A 25,093-nucleotide genomic window follows, 5' to 3' on the forward strand; every position below is an offset into this window, starting at 1 on the left:
GAACTACCCTACACCTTGACCTCTGTCTCCCCTCTCTCTCCAGAACTACCCTACACCTTGACCTCTGTCTCCAGAACTACCCTACACCTTGACCTCTGTCTCCCCCCTCTCTCCAGAACTACCCTACACCTTGACCTCTCTCTCCAGAACTACCCTACACCTTGACCTCTGTCTCCCCCCTCTCTCCAGAACTACCCTACACCTTGACCTCCCTCTCCAGAACTACCCTACACCTTGACGTCTGTCTCCAGAACTACCCTACACCTTGACCTCTGTCTCCAGAACTACCCTACACCTTGACCTCTGTCTCCAGAACTACCCTACACCTTGACCTCTGTCTCCCCTCTCTCTCCAGAACTACCCTACACCTTGACCTCTCTCTCCAGAACTACCCTACACCTTGACCTCTCTCTCCAGAACTACCCTACCCCTTGACCTCTGTCTCCCCTCTCTCTCCAGAACTACCCTACACCTTGACCTCTTTCTCCCCTCTCTCTCCAGAACTACCCTACACCTTGACCTCTGTCTCCAGAACTACCCTACACCTTGACCTCTCTATCCAGAACTACCCTACACCTTGCCCTCTTTCTCCCCTCTCTCTCCAGAACTACCCTACACCTTGACCTCTCTCTCCAGAACTACCCTACACCTTGACCTCTCTCTCCAGAACTACCCTACACCTTGACCTCTGTCTCCCCCCTCTCTCCAGAACTACCCTACACCTTGACCTCTCTCTCCAGAACTACCCTACACCTTGACCTCTGTCTCCCCTCTCTCTCCAGAACTACCCTACACCTTGCCCTCTTTCTCCCCTCTCTCTCCAGAACTACCCTACACCTTGCCCTCTTTCTCCCCTCTCTCTCCAGAACTACCCTACACCTTGCCCTCTGTCTCCCCCCTCTCTCCAGAACTACCCTACACCTTGCCCTCTGTCTCCCCTCTCTCTCCAGAACTACCCTACACCTTGACCTCTGTCTCCCCTCTCTCTCCAGAACTACCCTAAACCTTGCCTTCTGTCTCCCCTCTCTCTCCAGAACTACCCTACACCTTGACCTCTGTCTCCCCCCTCTCTCCAGAACTACCCTACACCTTGACCTCTCTCTCCAGAACTACCCTACACCTTGACCTCTCTCTCCCCCCTCTCTCCAGAACTACCCTACACCTTGACCTCTCTCTCCAGAACTACCCTACACCTTGACCTCTCTCTCCAGAACTACCCTACACCTTGACCTCTCTCTCCAGAACTACCCTACGCCTTGCCCTCTTTCTCCCCTCTCTCTCCAGAACTACCCTACGCCTTGCCCTCTGTCTCCCCTCTCTCTCCAGAACTACCCTACACCTTGACCTCTGTCTCCCCCCTCTCTCCAGAACTACCCTACGCCTTGCCCTCTTTCTCCCCTCTCTCTCCAGAACTACCCTACACCTTGACCTCTGTCTCCCCCCTCTCTCCAGAACTACCCTACACCTTGACCTCTCTCTCCAGAACTACCCTACACCTTGACCTCTCTCTCCAGAACTACCCTACACCTTGCCCTCTGTCTCCCCTCTCTCTCCAGAACTACCCTACACCTTGACCTCTCTCTCCAGAACTACCCTACACCTTGACCTCTCTCTCCAGAACTACCCTACGCATTGATCTCTGTCTCCAGAACTACCCTACACCTTGCCCTCTGTCTCCCCTCTTTCTCCAGAACTACCCTACGCCTTGACCTCTCTCTCCAGAACTACCCTACACCTTGCCCTCTTTCTCCCCTCTCTCTCCAGAACTACCCTACACCTTGCCCTCTTTCTCCCCTCTCTCTCCAGAACTACCCTACACCTTGCCCTCTTTCTCCCCTCTCTCTCCAGAACTACCCTACACCTTGCCCTCTTTCTCCCCTCTCTCTCCAGAACTACCCTACACCTTGACCTCTTTCTCCCCTCTCTCTCCAGAACTACCCTACACCTTGACCTCTCTCTCCAGAACTACCCTACACCTTGACCTCTGTCTCTCCTCTCTCTCCAGAACTACCCTACACCTTGCCCTCTTTCTCCCCTCTCTCTCCAGAACTACCCTACACCTTGCCCTCTTTCTCCCCTCTCTCTCCAGAACTACCCTACACCTTGCCCTCTTTCTCCCCTCTCTCTCCAGAACTACCCTACACCTTGACCTCTGTCTCCCCCCTCTCTCCAGAACTACCCTACACCTTGACCTCTCTCTCCAGAACTACCCTACACCTTGACCTCTCTCTCCAGAACTACCCTACACCTTGACCTCTCTCTCCAGAACTACCCTACACCTTGACCTCTGTCTCCCCCCTCTCTCCAGAACTACCCTACACCTTGACCTCTCTCTCCAGAACTACCCTACACCTTGACCTCTCTCTCCAGAACTACCCTACACCTTGACCTCTCTCTCCAGAACTACCCTACACCTTGACCTCTGTCTCCAGAACTACCCTACACCTTGACCTCTCTCTCCAGAACTACCCTACACCTTGACCTCTTTCTCCCCTCTCTCTCCAGAACTACCCTACACCTTGACCTCTGTCTCCCCTCTCTCTCCAGAACTACCCTACACCTTGACCTCTTTCTCCCCTCTCTCTCCAGAACTACCCTACACCTTTACCTCTTTCTCCCCTCTCTCTCCAGAACTACCCTACACCTTGACCTCTTTCTCCCCTCTCTCTCCAGAACTACCCTACACCTTGACCTCTGTCTCCCCCCTCTCTCCAGAACTACCCTACACCTTGACCTCTCTCTCCAGAACTACCCTACACCTTGACCTCTCTCTCCAGAACTACCCTACACCTTGACCTCTTTCTCCCCTCTTTCTCCAGATGACATCCTGCTACTAGTGAGGTCTGGCAGCCCGACAACCTGCCCTGTCAACCCCATTCCCTCCTCCAGACCATCTCTGGAGACCTTCTCCCATTCCTCCCTTCCCTCATCCTCATCCCTGACCACTGACTACGTCCCCTCCACTTCAAAATGGCCCTAATTGCTCAGCTCCTCAAGAAACAAACACTCAACTCATCTGACGTCAAACTATAGACCTGTATCCCTTCTTTCTTTTCTTTCCTAAACACTGGAGTGTTCTGTCTCTGATCAACTCTCTCACCATCTCTCTCAGAACCATCTTCTGGATCCTAACCAGTGAGTCTTCAAGACGAGTCACTCAACAGAGACTGCTCTTCTCTGTGTCACGGAGGCTCTCCGTACTGCCAAAGCAGACTCTCTCTCCTCTGTTCTCATCCCCCTAGATGTATCCGCTGCCTTTGACACTGTGAACCATCAGATCCTCCTCTCCACCCTCTCAGGGCTGGGCGTCTCAGGCTCTATCAGATCCTCCTCTCCACCCTCTCAGGACTGGGCGTCTCAGCCTCTATCAGATCCTCCTCTCCACCCTCTCAGGGCTGGGCGTCTCAGCCTCTATCAGATCCTCCTCTCCACCCTCTCAGGGCTGGGTGTCTCAGGCTCTATCAGATCCTCCTCTCCACCCTCTCAGGGCTGGGCGTCTCAGCCTCTATCAGATCCTCCTCTCCACCCTCTCAGGGCTGGGTGTCTCAGGCTCTATCAGATCCTCCTCTCCACCCTCTCAGGACTGGGCGTCTCAGGCTCTGCACACTCTTGGATTGCATCCTACCTGGCGGGTCGCTCTTACCAGGTGGTGTGGAGAGGATCTGTGTCTGCACCTCGTACTCTCACTACTGGTGTCCCCCAGGGCTCGGTTCTAGTCCCTCTCCTCTTCTCTCTATACACCAAGTCACTCAGCTCCGTCATATCCTCACATGGTCTCTCCTATCACTGCTATGAGGAAGGACCTCTCCTCTTCTCTCTATACACCAAGTCACTCAGCTCCGTCATATCCTCACATGGTCTCTCCTATCACTGCTATGCGGATGACACTCAACTACTTTTCTCCTTCTCCCCTTCTGATGACATGCATCTCTGCGTGCCCGGTAGATATCTCAGCTTGGATGTCGGCCCATCACCTCAAGCTCAACCTCGACAACTCACTATTTGCTGGGCTCCCCCTTGTACCATCAAACTCTGCATCTTACCCAGACCGCCGCAGCAAGCCTGGTGTTCAACCTTCCCATGTTCTCCCATGTCACCCTGCTCCTCCTCACACTCCACTGGCTTCCAGTCGAAGCTCTCATCCACTACCAGACCATGGTGTTTACCTACGGAGCAGGAACTGTCCCTCCCTACCTTCAGGCTATGGTTAAACCCTACACTCCAACCCATCCACTACCAGACCATGGTGTTTACCTACGGAGCAGGAACTGTCCCTCCCTACCTTCAGGCTATGGTTGAACCCTACACTCCAACCCATCCACTACCAGACCATGGTGTTTACCTACGGAGCAGGAACTGCCCCTCCCTACCTTCAGGCTATGGTTAAACCCTACACTCCAACCCGAGCACTCCGTTCTTCCACCTCTGGTCTCTTCTCTCTCCTAGGGGAGAGCAGCTCCCACTCAGCCAAGTCCAAGCTCTTCTCTGTCCCCAATGTTGGAACCAGATTTCTTTGTAATTAGGACAGAAGAGTGCCTGTCTCCTCTTCTGAAAACATCTGAAACCCTCTTCAAGGAGTATCTTAAATAACCCCCCCCCCGCCCCAAAATGTTTTATTAACAATAATAATATACACTCAACAAGCACTTGACCCCCCCACTCCCACCCCACCCACCCTTCTAGCTTTTACTCTACTGACAGCTACGTTACTGAGAAAATGACTCTATGAGGTTGTCCCAACAAGGTATCATAAGATGAATGCACAAAGTGTACGTCTCTCTGGGTAGGAGCGTCTGATAAATTATGTATTTTTTTAAATGCTGACTCCTCTAGGTAGGTGTTTGTCCCCCTGTGTGTTGAGGGTGTCAGGTTCTTGTCCAGTTCTGGCAGTTCTCTCTCTCTCTCTCTGTCTCTCTCTCTCTCCCTCTCTCTCCCTCTCTCTCTCTCTCTCTCTCTCTGTCTCTCTCTCTGTCTCTCTCTCTCTCTGTCTCTCTCCCTCTCTCTCTCTCTCTCTCGTTCTGTCTCTCTCTCCCTCTCTCTCTGTCTCTCTCTCTGTCACTCACTCTCTCTCTTTCTGTCTCTCTTTCTGTCTCTCTCTCTGTCTCTCTCTCTCTGTCTCTCTCTCTCTGTCACTCACTCTCTCTCTCTCTCTCTCCCTCCCTCTCTCCCTCTCTCTCTCTCTCTCTGCCTCCCTCTCTCCCTCTCCCTCTCCCTCTCCCTCTCTCCTCTCTCCCTTCTCTCTCTCCTCTCCCTCCTCTCTTCGTCTCTACTCTCTCTCATCTTCTCTCTCTCTCCTCTCTCTCTCTCTCTCTCCTCTCTCTCTCTCTCTCTCTCTCTCTGTCTCTGTCTCTGGTCTCTGTCTCTGGTCCTCTCTCCCTCTCTCTCTCTCTCTCGTTCTGTCTCTCTCTCCCTCTCTCTCTGTCTCTCTCTCTGTCTGTCTCTCTCTCTCTCTCTGTCTCTCTCTCTCTCTCTGTCTCTCTCTCTCTCTGTCTCTCTCTCTCTCTCTCTGTCTCTCTCTCTGTCTCTCTCACTGTCTCTCTCTCTGTCTCTCTCTCTGTCTCTCTCTCTGTCTCTCTCTCTGTCTCTCTCTCTCTCTCTCTCTCTCTCTCTAGGTTTGTTCTGAGTGCTGTATCTCCAGCGGTGGTGGTGCCCTCCATGTTGCTGCTCCAGAAGGATGGCTACGGCGTGGAGAAGGGAATCCCTACTCTGCTGATGGCTGCTGGGAGTTTTGATGACATCCTGGCCATCACAGCGTTCACCACCTCTCTGGGCGTGGCCTTCGCCTCAGGTAACACACCTGGATATACATTAGAGGCACGCACGCAGCACACACACACACACACACACACACACACACACACACACACACACACACACACACACACACACACACACACACACACACACACACACACACACACAGTCTCACATTAGCAGTAGATATTCATCCACGTTCTCAAACGTCACATTTCTAAGTGTTTAAGGTGAAGTTTAGGTATAAACTCTGAATTTTTAAGGTTAGGTTTAAGTTTAGGCATTAAGTCCAAATTCTTAAGGTCAACTCTGAACAATTAAGGTAATGATTAAGGTTTAGGTTTTAAATCGGTGGATTTGAACAGGCAACCTTTGGCACCAGAGGAAGATGCTTGAAGGTAACCGCGCTCACTGCTTCCCCCTAGTGGCCAGGTTTCATTTCCTCTCCCAGCGTACTCTGACATGGACGGACGTCAAATATTTAATTGTACCACGGGTGATCTGGTTGATGTAAAAACACGACAAGCTGATGACGAGGGTTATGTGTATGTTTCCTGTAGACTCTACATGTCTCAACATACTAAAGGGCTGTTTCCTGTAGACTCTACATGTCTCAACATACTAAAGGGGTGTTTCCTGTAGACTCTACATGTCTCAACATATTAAAGGGCTGTTTCCTGTACACTCTACATGTCTCAACATACTAAAGGACTGTTTCCTGTAGACTCTACATGTCTCAACATACTAAAGGACTGTTTCCTGTAGACTCTACATGTCTCAACATACTAAAGGACTGTTTCCTGTAGACTCTACATGTCTCAACATACTAAAGGACTGTTTCCTGTAGACTCTACATGTCTCAACATACTAAAGGACTGTTTCCTGTAGACTCTACATGTCTCAACATACTAAAGGACTGTTTCCTGTAGAATCTACATGTCTCAACATACTAAAGGACTGTTTCCTGTAGACTCTACATGTCTCAACATACTAAAGGACTGTTTCCTGTAGACTCTACATGTCTCAACATACTAAAGGGCTGTTTCCTGTAGACTCTACATGTCTCAACATACTAAAGGACTGTTTCCTGTAGACTCTACATGTCTCAACATACTAAAGGACTGTTTCCTGTAGACTTTACATGTCTCAACATACTAAAGGGCTGTTTCCTGTAGACTCTACATGTCTCAACATACTAAAGGGCTGTTTCCTGTAGACTCTACATGTCTCAACATACTAAAGGACTGTTTCCTGTAGACTCTACATGTCTCAACATACTAAAGGACTGTTTCCTGTAGACTCTACATGTCTCAACATACTAAAGGGCTGTTTCCTGTAGACTCTACATGTCTCAACATACTAAAGGGCTGTTTCCTGTAGACTCTACATGTCTCAACATACTAAAGGACTGTTTCCTGTAGACTCTACATGTCTCAACATACTAAAGGACTGTTTCCTGTAGACTCTACATGTCTCAACATACTAAAGGGCTGTTTCCTGTAGACTCTACATGTCTCAACATACTAAAGGACTGTTTCCTGTAGACTCTACATGTCTCAACATACTAAAGGACTGTTTCCTGTAGACTCTACATGTCTCAACATACTAAAGGGCTGTTTCCTGTAGACTCTACATGTCTCAACATACTAAAGGGCTGTTTCCTGTAGACTCTACATGTCTCAACATACTAAAGGGCTGTTTCCTGTAGACTCTACATGTCTCAACATACTAAAGGACTGTTTCCTGTAGACTCTACATGTCTCAACATACTAAAGGACTGTTTCCTGTAGACTCTACATGTCTCAACATACTAAAGGGCTGTTTCCTGTAGACTCTACATGTCTCAACATACTAAAGGACTGTTTCCTGTAGACTCTACATGTCTCAACATACTAAAGGGCTGTTTCCTGTAGACTCTACATGTCTCAACATACTAAAGGGCTGTTTCCTGTAGACTCTACATGTCTCAACATACTAAAGGGCTGTTTCCTGTAGACTCTACATGTCTCAACATACTAAAGGGCTGTTTCCTGTACACTCTACATGTCTCAACATACTAAAGGGCTGTTTCCTGTAGACTCTACATGTCTCAACATACTAAAAGGCTGTTTCCTGTACACTCTACATGTCTCAACATACTAAAGGGCTGTTTCCTGTAGACTCTACATGTCTCAACATACTAAAGGGCTGTTTCCTGTAGACTCTACATGTCTCAACATACTAAAGGGCTGTTTCCTGTAGACTCTACATGTCTCAACATACTAAAGGACTGTTTCCTGTAGACTCTACATGTCTCAACATACTAAAGGACTGTTTCCTGTAGACTCTACATGTCTCAACATACTAAAGGGCTGTTTCCTGTAGACTCTACATGTCTCAACATACTAAAGGGCTGTTTCCTGTAGACTCTACATGTCTCAACATACTAAAGGGCTGTTTCCTGTAGACTCTACATGTCTCAACATACTAAAGGACTGTTTCCTGTAGACTCTACATGTCTCAACATACTAAAGGACTGTTTCCTGTAGACTCTACATGTCTCAACATACTAAAGGGCTGTTTCCTGTAGACTCTACATGTCTCAACATACTAAAGGACTGTTTCCTGTAGACTCTACATGTCTCAACATACTAAAGGGCTGTTTCCTGTAGACTCTACATGTCTCAACATACTAAAGGGCTGTTTCCTGTAGACTCTACATGTCTCAACATACTAAAGGGCTGTTTCCTGTAGACTCTACATGTCTCAACATACTAAAGGGCTGTTTCCTGTACACTCTACATGTCTCAACATACTAAAGGGCTGTTTCCTGTAGACTCTACATGTCTCAACATACTAAAAGGCTGTTTCCTGTACACTCTACATGTCTCAACATACTAAAGGGCTGTTTCCTGTAGACTCTACATGTCTCAACATACTAAAGGGCTGTTTCCTGTAGACTCTACATGTCTCAACATACTAAAGGACTGTTTCCTGTAGACTCTACATGTCTCAACATACTAAAGGGCTGTTTCCTGTAGACTCTACATGTCTCAACATACTAAAGGACTGTTTCCTGTAGACTCTACATGTCTCAACATACTAAAGGACTGTTTCCTGTAGACTCTACATGTCTCAACATACTAAAGGACTGTTTCCTGTAGACTCTACATGTCTCAACATACTAAAGGGCTGTTTCCTGTAGACTCTACATGTCTCAACATACTAAAGGACTGTTTCCTGTAGACTCTACATGTCTCAACATACTAAAGGACTGTTTCCTGTAGACTCTACATGTCTCAACATACTAAAGGGCTGTTTCCTGTAGACTCTACATGTCTCAACATACTAAAGGGCTGTTTCCTGTAGACTCTACATGTCTCAACATACTAAAGGACTGTTTCCTGTAGACTCTACATGTCTCAACATACTAAAGGACTGTTTCCTGTAGACTCTACATGTCTCAACATACTAAAGGGCTGTTTCCTGTAGACTCTACATGTCTCAACATACTAAAGGACTGTTTCCTGTAGACTCTACATGTCTCAACATACTAAAGGACTGTTTCCTGTAGACTTTACATGTCTCAACATACTAAAGGGCTGTTTCCTGTAGACTCTACATGTCTCAACATACTAAAGGGCTGTTTCCTGTAGACTCTACATGTCTCAACATACTAAAGGACTGTTTCCTGTAGACTCTACATGTCTCAACATACTAAAGGACTGTTTCCTGTAGACTCTACATGTCTCAACATACTAAAGGGCTGTTTCCTGTAGACTCTACATGTCTCAACATACTAAAGGGCTGTTTCCTGTAGACTCTACATGTCTCAACATACTAAAGGACTGTTTCCTGTAGACTCTACATGTCTCAACATACTAAAGGGCTGTTTCCTGTAGACTCTACATGTCTCAACATACTAAAGGACTGTTTCCTGTAGACTCTACATGTCTCAACATACTAAAGGACTGTTTCCTGTAGACTCTACATGTCTCAACATACTAAAGGGCTGTTTCCTGTAGACTCTACATGTCTCAACATACTAAAGGGCTGTTTCCTGTAGACTCTACATGTCTCAACATACTAAAGGGCTGTTTCCTGTAGACTCTACATGTCTCAACATACTAAAGGGCTGTTTCCTGTAGACTCTACATGTCTCAACATACTAAAGGACTGTTTCCTGTAGACTCTACATGTCTCAACATACTAAAGGGCTGTTTCCTGTAGACTCTACATGTCTCAACATACTAAAGGACTGTTTCCTGTAGACTCTACATGTCTCAACATACTAAAGGACTGTTTCCTGTAGACTCTACATGTCTCAACATACTAAAGGACTGTTTCCTGTAGACTCTACATGTCTCAACATACTAAAGGGCTGTTTCCTGTAGACTCTACATGTCTCAACATACTAAAGGACTGTTTCCTGTAGACTCTACATGTCTCAACATACTAAAGGACTGTTTCCTGTAGACTCTACATGTCTCAACATACTAAAGGGCTGTTTCCTGTAGACTCTACATGTCTCAACATACTAAAGGGCTGTTTCCTGTAGACTCTACATGTCTCAACATACTAAAGGACTGTTTCCTGTAGACTCTACATGTCTCAACATACTAAAGGACTGTTTCCTGTAGACTCTACATGTCTCAACATACTAAAGGGCTGTTTCCTGTAGACTCTACATGTCTCAACATACTAAAGGACTGTTTCCTGTAGACTCTACATGTCTCAACATACTAAAGGACTGTTTCCTGTAGACTTTACATGTCTCAACATACTAAAGGGCTGTTTCCTGTAGACTCTACATGTCTCAACATACTAAAGGGCTGTTTCCTGTAGACTCTACATGTCTCAACATACTAAAGGACTGTTTCCTGTAGACTCTACATGTCTCAACATACTAAAGGACTGTTTCCTGTAGACTCTACATGTCTCAACATACTAAAGGGCTGTTTCCTGTAGACTCTACATGTCTCAACATACTAAAGGGCTGTTTCCTGTAGACTCTACATGTCTCAACATACTAAAGGGCTGTTTCCTGTAGACTCTACATGTCTCAACATACTAAAGGGCTGTTTCCTGTAGACTCTACATGTCTCAACATACTAAAGGACTGTTTCCTGTAGACTCTACATGTCTCAACATACTAAAGGACTGTTTCCTGTAGACTCTACATGTCTCAACATACTAAAGGGCTGTTTCCTGTAGACTCTACATGTCTCAACATACTAAAGGACTGTTTCCTGTAGACTCTACATGTCTCAACATACTAAAGGGCTGTTTCCTGTAGACTCTACATGTCTCAACATACTAAAGGGCTGTTTCCTGTAGACTCTACATGTCTCAACATACTAAAGGGCTGTTTCCTGTAGACTCTACATGTCTCAACATACTAAAGGGCTGTTTCCTGTACACTCTACATGTCTCAACATACTAAAGGGCTGTTTCCTGTAGACTCTACATGTCTCAACATACTAAAAGGCTGTTTCCTGTACACTCTACATGTCTCAACATACTAAAGGGCTGTTTCCTGTAGACTCTACATGTCTCAACATACTAAAGGGCTGTTTCCTGTAGACTCTACATGTCTCAACATACTAAAGGGCTGTTTCCTGTAGACTCTACATGTCTCAACATACTAAAGGGCTGTTTCCTGTATACTCTACATGTCTCAACATACTAAAGGGCTGTTTACTGTAGACTCTACATGTCTCAACATACTAAAGGGCTATCTCCTGTAGACTCTACATGTCTCAACATACTAAAGGGCTGTTTCCTGTAGACTCTACATGTCTCAACATACTAAAGGGCTGTTTCCTGTAGACTCTACATGTCTCAACATAGTAAAGGGCTGTTTCCTGTAGACTCTACATGTCTCAACATACTAAAGGGCTGTTTCCTGTAGACTCAACATGTCTCAACATACTAAAGGGCTGTTTCCTGTAGACTCTACATGTCTCAACATACTAAAGGGCTGTTTCCTGTAGACTACATGTCTCAACATACTAAAGGGCTGTTTCCTGTAGACTCTACATGTCTCAACATACTAAAGGGCTGTTTCCTGTAGACTCTACATGTCTCAACATACTAAAGGGCTGTTTCCTGTAGACTCAACATGTCTCAACATACTAAAGGGCTGTTTCCTGTAGACTCTACATGTCTCAACATACTAAAGGGCTATCTAGTGTAGACTCTACATGTCTCAACATACTAAAGGGCTGTTTCCTGTAGACTCTGCATGTCTCAACATACTAAAGGGCTGTTTCCTGTAGACTCTACATGTCTCAACATACTAAAGGGCTGTTTCCTGTAGACTCTACATGTCTCAACATACTAAAGGGCTGTTTCCTGTAGACTACATGTCTCAACATACTAAAGGGCTGTTTCCTGTAGACTCTACATGTCTCAACATACTAAAGGGCTGTTTCCTGTAGACTCTACATGTCTCAACATACTAAAGGGCTGTTTCCTGTAGACTCAACATGTCTCAACATACTAAAGGGCTGTTTCCTGTAGACTCTACATGTCTCAACATACTAAAGGGCTGTTTCCTGTAGACTCTACATGTCTCAACATACTAAAGGGCTATCTAGTGTAGACTCTACATGTCTCAACATACTAAAGGGCTGTTTTCTGTAGACTCTGCATGTCTCAACATACTAAAGGGCTGTTTCCTGTAGACTCTACATGTCTCAACATACTAAAGGGCTGTTTCCTGTAGACTCTACATGTCTCAACATACTAAAGGGCTGTTTCCTGTAGACTCTACATGTCTCAACATACTAAAGGACTGTTTCCTGTAGACTACATGTCTCAACATACTAAAGGGCTGTTTCCTGTAGACTCTACATGTCTCAACATACTAAAGGGCTGTTTCCTGTAGACTCTACATGTCTCAACATACTAAAGGGCTGTTTCCTGTAGACTCTACATGTCTCAACATACTAAAGGGCTGTTTCCTGTGGACTCTACATGTCTCAACATACTAAAGGGCTGTTTCCTGTAGACTCTACATGTCTCAACATACTAAAGGGCTGTTTCCTGTAGATTCTACATGTCTCAACATACTAAAGGGCTGTTTCCTGTAGACTCTACATGTCTCAACATACTAAAGGGCTGTTTCCTGTAGACTCTAAATGTCTCAACATACTAAAGGGCTGTTTCCTGTAGACTCTACATGTCTCAACATACTAAAGGGCTATCTCCTGTAGACTCTACTTGTCTCAACATACTAAAGGGCTGTTTCCTGTAGACTCTACATGTCTCAACATACTAAAGGGCTGTTTCCTGTAGACTCTACATGTCTCAACATACTAAAGGGCTGTTTCCTGTAGACTCTACATGTCTCAACATACTAAAGGGCTGTTTCCTGTAGACTCTACATGTCTCAACATACTAAAGGGCTGTTTCCTGTAGACTCTACATGTCTCAACATACTAAAGGGCAGTTTCCTGTAGACTCTACATGTCTCAACATACTAAAGGGCTGTTTCCTGTAGACTCTACATGTCTCAACATACTAAAGGGCTGTTTCCTGTAGACTCTACATGTCTCAACATACTAAAGGGCTGTTTCCTGTAGACTCTACATGTCTCAACATACTAAAGGGCTGTTTCCTGTAGACTCTACATGTCTCAACATACTAAAGGGCTGTTTACTGTAGACTCTACATGTCTCAACATACTAAAGGGCTGTTTCCTGTAGACTCTACATGTCTCAACGTACTAAAGGGCTGTTTCCTGTGGACTCTACATGTCTCAACGTACTAAAGGGCTGTTTCCTGTAGACTCTACATGTCTCAACATACTAAAGGGCTGTTTCCTGTAGACTACATGTCTCAACATACTAAAGGGCTGTTTCCTGTAGACTACATGTCTCAACATACTAAAGGGCTGATTCCTGTGGACTCTACATGTCTCAACATACTAAAGGGCTGTTTCCTGTAGACTCTACATGTCTCAACATACTAAAGGGCTGTTTCCTGTAGACTCTACATGTCTCAACATACTAAAAGGCTGTTTCCTGTACACTCTACATGTCTCAACATACTAAAGGGCTGTTTCCTGTAGACTCTACATGTCTCAACATACTAAAGGGCTGTTTCCTGTAGACTCTACATGTCTCAACATACTAAAGGGCTGTTTCCTGTAGACTCTACATGTCTCAACATACTAAAGGGCTGTTTCCTGTAGACTCTACATGTCTCAACATACTAAAGGACTGTTTACTGTAGACTCTACATGTCTCAACATACTAAAGGGCTGTTTCCTGTAGACTCTACATGTCTCAACATACTAAAGGGCTGTTTCCTGTAGACTCTACATGTCTCAACATACTAAAGGGCTGTTTCCTGTAGACTCTACATGTCTCAACATACTAAAGGGCTGTTTCCTGTAGACTCTACATGTCTCAACATACTAAAGGGCTGTTTCCTGTAGACTCTACATGTCTCAACATACTAAAGGGCTGTTTCCTGTAGACTCTACATGTCTCAACATACTAAAGGGCTGTTTCCTGTAGACTCTACATGTCTCAACATACTAAAGGGCTGTTTCCTGTAGACTCTACATGTCTCAACATACTAAAGGGCTGTTTCCTGTAGACTACATGTCTCAACATACTAAAGGGCTGTTTCCTGTAGACTCTACATGTCTCAACATACTAAAGGGCTGTTTCCTGTAGACTCTACATGTCTCAACATACTAAAGGGCTGTTTCCTGTAGACTCTACATGTCTCAACATACTAAAGGGCTGTTTCCTGTAGACTCTACATGTCTCAACATACTAAAGGGCTATCTCCTGTAGACTCTACATGTCTCAACATACTAAAGGGCTGTTTCCTGTAGACTCTACATGTCTCAACATACTAAAGGGCTGTTTCCTGTAGACTCTACATGTCTCAACATACTAAAGGGCTGTTTCCTGTAGACTCTACATGTCTCAACATACTAAAGGGCTGTTTCCTGTAGACTCTACATGTCTCAACATACTAAAGGGCTGTTTCCTGTAGACTCTACATGTCTCAACATACTAAAGGGCTGTTTCCTGTAGACTCTACATGTCTCAACATACTAAAGGGCTGTTTCCTGTAGACTCTACATGTCTCAACATACTAAAGGGCTGTTTCCTGTAGACTCTACATGTCTCAACATACTAAAGGGCTGTTTCCTGTAGACTCTACATGTCTCAACATACTAAAGGGCTGTTTCCTGTAGACTCTACATGTCTCAACATACTAAAGGGCTGTTTCCTGTAGACTCTACATGTCTCAACATACTAAAGGGCTGTTTCCTGTAGACTCTACATGTCTCAACATACTAAAGGGCTGTTTCCTGTAGACTCTACATGTCTCAACATACTAAAGGGCTGTTTCCTGTAGACTCTACATGTCTCAACATACTAAAGGGCTGTTTCCTGTAGACTCTACATGTCTCAACATACTAAAGGGCTGTTTCCTGTAGACTCTACATGTCTCAACATACTAAAGGGCTGTTTCCTGTAGACTCTACATGTCTCAACATACTAAAGGGCTGTTTCCTGTAGACTCTACATGTCTCAACATACTAAAGGGCTGTTTCCTGTAGACTCTACATGTCTCAACATACTAAAGGGCTGTTTCCTGTAGACTCTACATGTCTCAACATACTAAAGGGCTGTTTCCTGTAGACTCTACATGTCTCAACATACTAAAGGGCTGTTTCCTGTAGACTCTACATGTCTCAACATACTAAAGGGCTGTTTCCTGTAGACTCTACATGTCTCAACATACTAAAGGGCTGTTTCCTGTAGACTCTACATGTCTCAACATACTAAAGGGCTGTTTCCTGTAGACTCTACATGTCTCAACATACTAAAGGGCTGTTTCCTGTAGACTCTACATGTCTCAACATACTAAAGGGCTGTTTCCTGTAGACTCTACATGTCTCAACATACTAAAGGGCTGTTTCCTGTAGACTCTACATGTCTCAACATACTAAAGGGCTGTTTCCTGTAGACTCTACATGTCTCAACATACTAAAGGGCTGTTTCCTGTAGACTCTACATGTCTCAACATACTAAAGGGCTGTTTCCTGTAGACTCTACATGTCTCAACATACTAAAGGGCTGTTTCCTGTAGACTCTACATGTCTCAACATACTAAAGGGCTGTTTCCTGTAGACTCTACATGTCTCAACATACTAAAGGGCTGTTTCCTGTAGACTCTACATGTCTCAACATACTAAAGGGCTGTTTCCTGTAGACTCTACATGTCTCAACATACTAAAGGGCTGTTTCCTGTAGACTCTACATGTCTCAACATACTAAAGGGCTGTTTCCTGTAGACTCTACATGTCTCAACATACTAAAGGGCTGTTTCCTGTAGACTCTACATGTCTCAACATACTAAAGGGCTGTTTCCTGTAGACTCTACATGTCTCAACATACTAAAGGGCTGTTTCCTGTAGACTCTACATGTCTCAACATACTAAAGGGCTGTTTCCTGTAGACTCTACATGTCTCAACATACTAAAGGGCTGTTTCCTGTAGACTCTACATGTCTCAACATACTAAAGGGCTGTTTCCTGTAGACTCTACATGTCTCAACATACTAAAGGGCTGTTTCCTGTAGACTCTACATGTCTCAACATACTAAAGGGCTGTTTCCTGTAGACTCTACATGTCTCAACATACTAAAGGGCTGTTTCCTGTAGACTCTACATGTCTCAACATACTAAAGGGCTGTTTCCTGTAGACTCTACATGTCTCAACATACTAAAGGGCTGTTTCCTGTAGACTCTACATGTCTCAACATACTAAAGGGCTGTTTCCTGTAGACTCTACATGTCTCAACATACTAAAGGGCTGTTTCCTGTAGACTCTACATGTCTCAACATACTAAAGGGCTGTTTCCTGTAGACTCTACATGTCTCAACATACTAAAGGGCTGTTTCCTGTAGACTCTACATGTCTCAACATACTAAAGGGCTGTTTCCTGTAGACTCTACATGTCTCAACATACTAAAGGGCTGTTTCCTGTAGACTCTACATGTCTCAACATACTAAAGGGCTGTTTCCTGTAGACTCTACATGTCTCAACATACTAAAGGGCTGTTTCCTGTAGACTCTACATGTCTCAACATACTAAAGGGCTGTTTCCTGTAGACTCTACATGTCTCAACATACTAAAGGGCTGTTTACTGTAGACTCTACATGTCTCAACATACTAAAGGGCTGTTTCCTGTAGACTCTACATGTCTCAACATACTAAAGGGCTGTTTCCTGTGGACTCTACATGTCTCAACATACTAAAGGGCTGTTTCCTGTAGACTCTACATGTCTCAACATACTAAAGGGCTGTTTCCTGTAGACCTACATGTCTCAACATACTAAAGGGCTGTTTCCTGTAGACTCACATGTCTCAACATACTAAAGGGCTGTTTCCTGTGGACTCTACATGTCTCAACATACTAAAGGGCTGTTTCCTGTAGACTCTACATGTCTCAACATACTAAAGGGCTGTTTCCTGTAGACTCTACATGTCTCAACATACTAAAGGGCTGTTTCCTGTAGACTCTACATGTCTCAACATACTAAAGGGCTGTTTCCTGTAGACTCTACATGTCTCAACATACTAAAGGGCTGTTTCCTGTAGACTCTACATGTCTCAACATACTAAAGGGCTGTTTCCTGTAGACTCTACATGTCTCAACATACTAAAGGGCTGTTTCCTGTATACTCTACATGTCTCAACATACTAAAGGGCTGTTTACTGTAGACTCTACATGTCTCAACATACTAAAGGGCTGTTTCCTGTAGACTCTACATGTCTCAACATACTAAAGGGCTGTTTCCTGTAGACTCTACATGTCTCAACATACTAAAGGGCTATCTCCTGTAGACTCTACATGTCTCAACATACTAAAGGGCTGTTTCCTGTAGACTCTACATGTCTCAACATACTAAAGGGCTGTTTCCTGTAGACTCTACATGTCTCAACATACTAAAGGGCTGTTTCCTGTAGACTCTACATGTCTCAACATACTAAAGGGCTGTTTCCTGTAGACTCAACATGTCTCAACATACTAAAGGGCTGTTTCCTGTAGACTCTACATGTCTCAACATACTAAAGGGCTGTTTCCTGTAGACTACATGTCTCAACATACTAAAGGGGTGTTTCCTGTAGACTCTACATGTCTCAACATACTAAAGGGCTGTTTCCTGTAGACTCTACATGTCTCAACATACTAAAGGGCTGTTTCCTGTAGACTCAACATGTCTCAACATACTAAAGGGCTGTTTCCTGTAGACTCTACATGTCTCAACATACTAAAGGGCTATCTAGTGTAGACTCTACATGTCTCAACATACTAAAGGGCTGTTTCCTGTAGACTCTGCATGTCTCAACATACTAAAGGGCTGTTTCCTGTAGACTCTACATGTCTCAACATACTAAAGGGCTGTTTCCTGTAGACTCTACATGTCTCAACATACTAAAGGGCTGTTTCCTGTAGACTACATGTCTCAACATACTAAAGGGCTGTTTCCTGTAGACTCTACATGTCTCAACATACTAAAGGGCTGTTTCCTGTAGACTCTACATGTCTCAACATACTAAAGGGCTGTTTCCTGTAGACTCTACATGTCTCAACATACTAAAGGGCTGTTTCCTGTAGACTCAACATGTCTCAACATACTAAAGGGCTGTTTCCTGTAGACTCTACATGTCTCAACATACTAAAGGGCTGTTTCCTGTAGACTACATGTCTCAACATACTAAAGGGCTGTTTCCTGTAGACTCTACATGTCTCAACATACTAAAGGGCTGTTTCCTGTAGACTCTACATGTCTCAACATACTAAAGGGCTGTTTCCTGTAGACTCTACATGTCTCAACATACTAAAGGGCTGTTTCCTGTAGACTCAACATGTCTCAACATACTAAAGGGCTGTTTCCTGTAGACTCTACATGTCTCAACATACTAAAGGGCTGTTTCCTGTAGACTCTACATGTCTCAACATACTAAAGGGCTGTTTCCTGTAGACTCAACATGTCTCAACATACTAAAGGGCTGTTTCCTGTAGACTCTACATGTCTCAACATACTAAAGGGCTGTTTCCTGTAGACTCTACATGTCTCAACATACTAAAGGGCTGTTTACTGTAGACTCTACATGTCTCAACATACTAAAGGGCTGTTTCCTGTAGACTCTACATGTCTCAACGTACTAAAGGGCTGTTTCCTGTGGACTCTACATGTCTCAACGTACTAAAGGGCTGTTTCCTGTAGACTCTACATGTCTCAACATACTAAAGGGCTGTTTCCTGTAGACTACATGTCTCAACATACTAAAGGGCTGTTTCCTGTAGACTACATGTCTCAACATACTAAAGGGCTGATTCCTGTGGACTCTACATGTCTCAACATACTAAAGGGCTGTTTCCTGTACACTCTACATGTCTCAACATACTAAAGGGCTGTTTCCTGTAGACTCTACATGTCTCAACATACTAAAAGGCTGTTTCCTGTACACTCTACATGTCTCAACATACTAAAGGCCTGTTTCCTGTAGACTCTACATGTCTCAACATACTAAAGGGCTGTTTCCTGTAGACTCTACATGTCTCAACATACTAAAGGGCTGTTTCCTGTAGACTCTACATGTCTCAACATACTAAAGGGCTGTTTCCTGTATACTCTACATGTCTCAACATACTAAAGGGCTGATTACTGTAGACTCTACATGTCTCAACATACTAAAGGGCTGTTTCCTGTAGACTCTACATGTCTCAACATACTAAAGGGCTGTTTCCTGTAGACTCTACATGTCTCAACATACTAAAGGGCTATCTCCTGTAGACTCTACATGTCTCAACATACTAAAGGGCTGTTTCCTGTAGACTCTACATGTCTCAACATACTAAAGGGCTGTTTCCTGTAGACTCTACATGTCTCAACATACTAAAGGGCTGTTTCCTGTAGACTCTACATGTCTCAACATACTAAAGGGCTGTTTCCTGTAGACTCAACATGTCTCAATATACTAAAGGGCTGTTTCCTGTAGACTCTACATGTCTCAACATACTAAAGGGCTGTTTCCTGTAGACTACATGTCTCAACATACTAAAGGGGTGTTTCCTGTAGACTCTACATGTCTCAACATACTAAAGGGCTGTTTCCTGTAGACTCTACATGTCTCAACATACTAAAGGGCTGTTTCCTGTAGACTCAACATGTCTCAACATACTAAAGGGCTGTTTCCTGTAGACTCTACATGTCTCAACATACTAAAGGGCTATCTAGTGTAGACTCTACATGTCTCAACATACTAAAGGGCTGTTTCCTGTAGACTCTGCATGTCTCAACATACTAAAGGGCTGTTTCCTGTAGACTCTACATGTCTCAACATACTAAAGGGCTGTTTCCTGTAGACTCTACATGTCTCAACATACTAAAGGGCTGTTTCCTGTAGACTACATGTCTCAACATACTAAAGGGCTGTTTCCTGTAGACTCTACATGTCTCAACATACTAAAGGGCTGTTTCCTGTAGACTCTACATGTCTCAACATACTAAAGGGCTGTTTCCTGTAGACTCTACATGTCTCAACATACTAAAGGGCTGTTTCCTGTAGACTCAACATGTCTCAACATACTAAAGGGCTGTTTCCTGTAGACTCTACATGTCTCAACATACTAAAGGGCTGTTTCCTGTAGACTACATGTCTCAACATACTAAAGGGCTGTTTCCTGTAGACTCTACATGTCTCAACATACTAAAGGGCTGTTTCCTGTAGACTCTACATGTCTCAACATACTAAAGGGCTGTTTCCTGTAGACTCAACATGTCTCAACATACTAAAGGGCTGTTTCCTGTAGACTCTACATGTCTCAACATACTAAAGGGCTGTTTCCTGTAGACTCTACATGTCTCAACATACTAAAGGGCTATCTAGTGTAGACTCTACATGTCTCAACATACTAAAGGGCTGTTTTCTGTAGACTCTGCATGTCTCAACATACTAAAGGGCTGTTTCCTGTAGACTCTACATGTCTCAACATACTAAAGGGCTGTTTCCTGTAGACTCTACATGTCTCAACATACTAAAGGGCTGTTTCCTGTAGACTCAACATGTCTCAACATACTAAAGGGCTGTTTCCTGTAGACTCTACATGTCTCAACATACTAAACGGCTGTTTCCTGTAGACTCTACATGTCTCAACATACTAAAGGGCTATCTCCTGTAGACTCTACATGTCTCAACATACTAAAGGGCTGTTTCCTGTAGACTCTACATGTCTCAACATACTAAAGGGCTGTTTCCTGTAGACTCTACATGTCTCAACATACTAAAGGGCTGTTTCCTGTAGACTCTACATGTCTCAACATACTAAAGGGCTGTTTCCTGTAGACTCAACATGTCTCAACATACTAAAGGGCTGTTTCCTGTAGACTCTACATGTCTCAACATACTAAAGGGCTGTTTCCTGTAGACTACATGTCTCAACATACTAAAGGGGTGTTTCCTGTAGACTCTACATGTCTCAACATACTAAAGGGCTGTTTCCTGTAGACTCTACATGTCTCAACATACTAAAGGGCTGTTTCCTGTAGACTCAACATGTCTCAACATACTAAAGGGCTGTTTCCTGTAGACTCTACATGTCTCAACATACTAAAGGGCTATCTAGTGTAGACTCTACATGTCTCAACATACTAAAGGGCTGTTTCCTGTAGACTCTGCATGTCTCAACATACTAAAGGGCTGTTTCCTGTAGACTCTACATGTCTCAACATACTAAAGGGCTGTTTCCTGTAGACTCTACATGTCTCAACATACTAAAGGGCTGTTTCCTGTAGACTACATGTCTCAACATACTAAAGGGCTGTTTCCTGTAGACTCTACATGTCTCAACATACTAAAGGGCTGTTTCCTGTAGACTCTACATGTCTCAACATACTAAAGGGCTGTTTCCTGTAGACTCTACATGTCTCAACATACTAAAGGGCTGTTTCCTGTAGACTCAACATGTCTCAACATACTAAAGGGCTGTTTCCTGTAGACTCTACATGTCTCAACATACTAAAGGGCTGTTTCCTGTAGACTACATGTCTCAACATACTAAAGGGCTGTTTCCTGTAGACTCTACATGTCTCAACATACTAAAGGGCTGTTTCCTGTAGACTCTACATGTCTCAACATACTAAAGGGCTGTTTCCTGTAGACTCAACATGTCTCAACATACTAAAGGGCTGTTTCCTGTAGACTCTACATGTCTCAACATACTAAAGGGCTGTTTCCTGTAGACTCTACATGTCTCAACATACTAAAGGGCTATCTAGTGTAGACTCTACATGTCTCAACATACTAAAGGGCTGTTTTCTGTAGACTCTGCATGTCTCAACATACTAAAGGGCTGTTTCCTGTAGACTCTACATGTCTCAACATACTAAAGGGCTGTTTCCTGTAGACTCTACATGTCTCAACATACTAAAGGGCTGTTTCCTGTAGACTCAACATGTCTCAACATACTAAAGGGCTGTTTCCTGTAGACTCTACATGTCTCAACATACTAAAGGACTGTTTCCTGTAGACTACATGTCTCAACATACTAAAGGGCTGTTTCCTGTAGACTCTACATGTCTCAACATACTAAAGGGCTGTTTCCTGTAGACTCTACATGTCTCAACATACTAAAGGGCTGTTTCCTGTAGACTCTACATGTCTCAACATACTAAAGGGCTGTTTCCTGTGGACTCTACATGTCTCAACATACTAAAGGGCTGTTTCCTGTAGACTCTACATGTCTCAACATACTAAAGGGCTGTTTCCTGTAGATTCTACATGTCTCAACATACTAAAGGGCTGTTTCCTGTAGACTCTACATGTCTCAACATACTAAAGGGCTGTTTCCTGTGGAATCTACATGTCTCAACATACTAAAGGGCTGTTTCCTGTAGACTCTACATGTCTCAACATACTAAAGGGCTGTTTCCTGTAGACTCTACATGTCTCAACATACTAAATGTCTGTTTCCTGTAGACTCTAAATGTCTCAACATACTAAAGGGCTGTTTCCTGTAGACTCTACATGTCTCAACATACTAAAGGGCTATCTCCTGTAGACTCTACTTGTCTCAACATACTAAAGGGCTGTTTCCTGTAGACTCTACATGTCTCAACATACTAAAGGGCTGATTCCTGTAGACTCTACATGTCTCAACATACTAAAGGGCTGTTTCCTGTAGACTCTACATGTCTCAACATACTAAAGGGCTGTTTCCTGTAGACTCTACATGTCTCAACATACTAAAGGGCTGTTTCCTGTAGACTCTACATGTCTCAACATACTAAAGGGCTGTTTCCTGTAGACTCTACATGTCTCAACATACTAAAGGGCTGTTTCCTGTAGACTCTACATGTCTCAACATACTAAAGGGCTGTTTCCTGTAGACTCTACATGTCTCAACATACTAAAGGGCTGTTTCCTGTAGACTCTACATGTCTCAACATACTAAAGGGCTGTTTCCTGTAGACTCTACATGTCTCAACATACTAAAGGGCTGTTTACTGTAGACTCTACATGTCTCAACATACTAAAGGGCTGTTTCCTGTAGACTCTACATGTCTCAACGTACTAAATTGCTGTTTCCTGTGGACTCTACATGTCTCAACGTACTAAAGGGCTGTTTCCTGTAGACTCTACATGTCTCAACATACTAAAGGGCTGTTTCCTGTAGACTACATGTCTCAACATACTAAAGGGCTGTTTCCTGTAGACTACATGTCTCAACATACTAAAGGGCTGATTCCTGTGGACTCTACATGTCTCAACATACTAAAGGGCTGTTTCCTGTACACTCTACATGTCTCAACATACTAAAGGCCTGTTTCCTGTAGACTCTACATGTCTCAACATACTAAAGGGCTGTTTCCTGTAGACTCTACATGTCTCAACATACTAAAGGGCTGTTTCCTGTAGACTCTACATGTCTCAACATACTAAAGGGCTGTTTCCTGTATACTCTACATGTCTCAACATACTAAAGGGCTGTTTACTGTAGACTCTACATGTCTCAACATACTAAAGGGCTGTTTCCTGTAGACTCTACATGTCTCAACATACTAAAGGGCTGTTTCCTGTAGACTCTACATGTCTCAACATACTAAAGGGCTATCTCCTGTAGACTCTACATGTCTCAACATACTAAAGGGCTGTTTCCTGTAGACTCTACATGTCTCAACATACTAAAGGGCTGTTTCCTGTAGACTCTACATGTCTCAACATACTAAAGGGCTGTTTCCTGTAGACTCTACATGTCTCAACATACTAAAGGGCTGTTTCCTGTAGACTCAACATGTCTCAACATACTAAAGGGCTGTTTCCTGTAGACTCTACATGTCTCAACATACTAAAGGGCTGTTTCCTGTAGACTACATGTCTCAACATACTAAAGGGGTGTTTCCTGTAGACTCTACATGTCTCAACATACTAAAGGGCTGTTTCCTGTAGACTCTACATGTCTCAACATACTAAAGGGCTGTTTCCTGTAGACTCAACATGTCTCAACATACTAAAGGGCTGTTTCCTGTAGACTCTACATGTCTCAACATACTAAAGGGCTATCTAGTGTAGACTCTACATGTCTCAACATACTAAAGGGCTGTTTCCTGTAGACTCTGCATGTCTCAACATACTAAAGGGCTGTTTCCTGTAGACTCTACATGTCTCAACATACTAAAGGGCTGTTTCCTGTAGACTCTACATGTCTCAACATACTAAAGGGCTGTTTCCTGTAGACTACATGTCTCAACATACTAAAGGGCTGTTTCCTGTAGACTCTACATGTCTCAACATACTAAAGGGCTGTTTCCTGTAGACTCTACATGTCTCAACATACTAAAGGGCTGTTTCCTGTAGACTCTACATGTCTCAACATACTAAAGGGCTGTTTCCTGTAGACTCAACATGTCTCAACATACTAAAGGGCTGTTTCCTGTAGACTCTACATGTCTCAACATACTAAAGGGCTGTTTCCTGTAGACTCTACATGTCTCAACATACTAAAGGGCTATCTAGTGTAGACTCTACATGTCTCAACATACTAAAGGGCTGTTTTCTGTAGACTCTGCATGTCTCAACATACTAAAGGGCTGTTTCCTGTAGACTCTACATGTCTCAACATACTAAAGGGCTGTTTCCTGTAGACTCTACATGTCTCAACATACTAAAGGGCTGTTTCCTGTAGACTCAACATGTCTCAACATACTAAAGGGCTGTTTCCTGTAGACTCTACATGTCTCAACATACTAAAGGACTGTTTCCTGTAGACTACATGTCTCAACATACTAAAGGGCTGTTTCCTGTAGACTCTACA

At 43.9% G+C, this 25,093-nt stretch overlaps 1 protein-coding gene across 1 annotated transcript in view; it reads left to right on the forward strand.

Annotated features, from left to right (window-relative positions):
* Positions 1 to 25,093, forward strand: part of LOC129864856 (sodium/hydrogen exchanger 9B2-like) — a 91,473-nt gene that overhangs the window by 12,976 nt on the left and 53,404 nt on the right. The window contains exon 6 of the mRNA XM_055937142.1: positions 5,613 to 5,788. Coding sequence (XP_055793117.1) covers positions 5,613 to 5,788 — 176 coding nt within the window. The remainder of the gene's footprint in view (positions 1 to 5,612; positions 5,789 to 25,093) is intronic.

Source organism: Salvelinus fontinalis, chromosome 11 (assembly GCF_029448725.1).
Source record: "Salvelinus fontinalis isolate EN_2023a chromosome 11, ASM2944872v1, whole genome shotgun sequence".
In the NCBI taxonomy this organism is placed as follows: Eukaryota; Metazoa; Chordata; class Actinopteri; order Salmoniformes; family Salmonidae; genus Salvelinus; species Salvelinus fontinalis.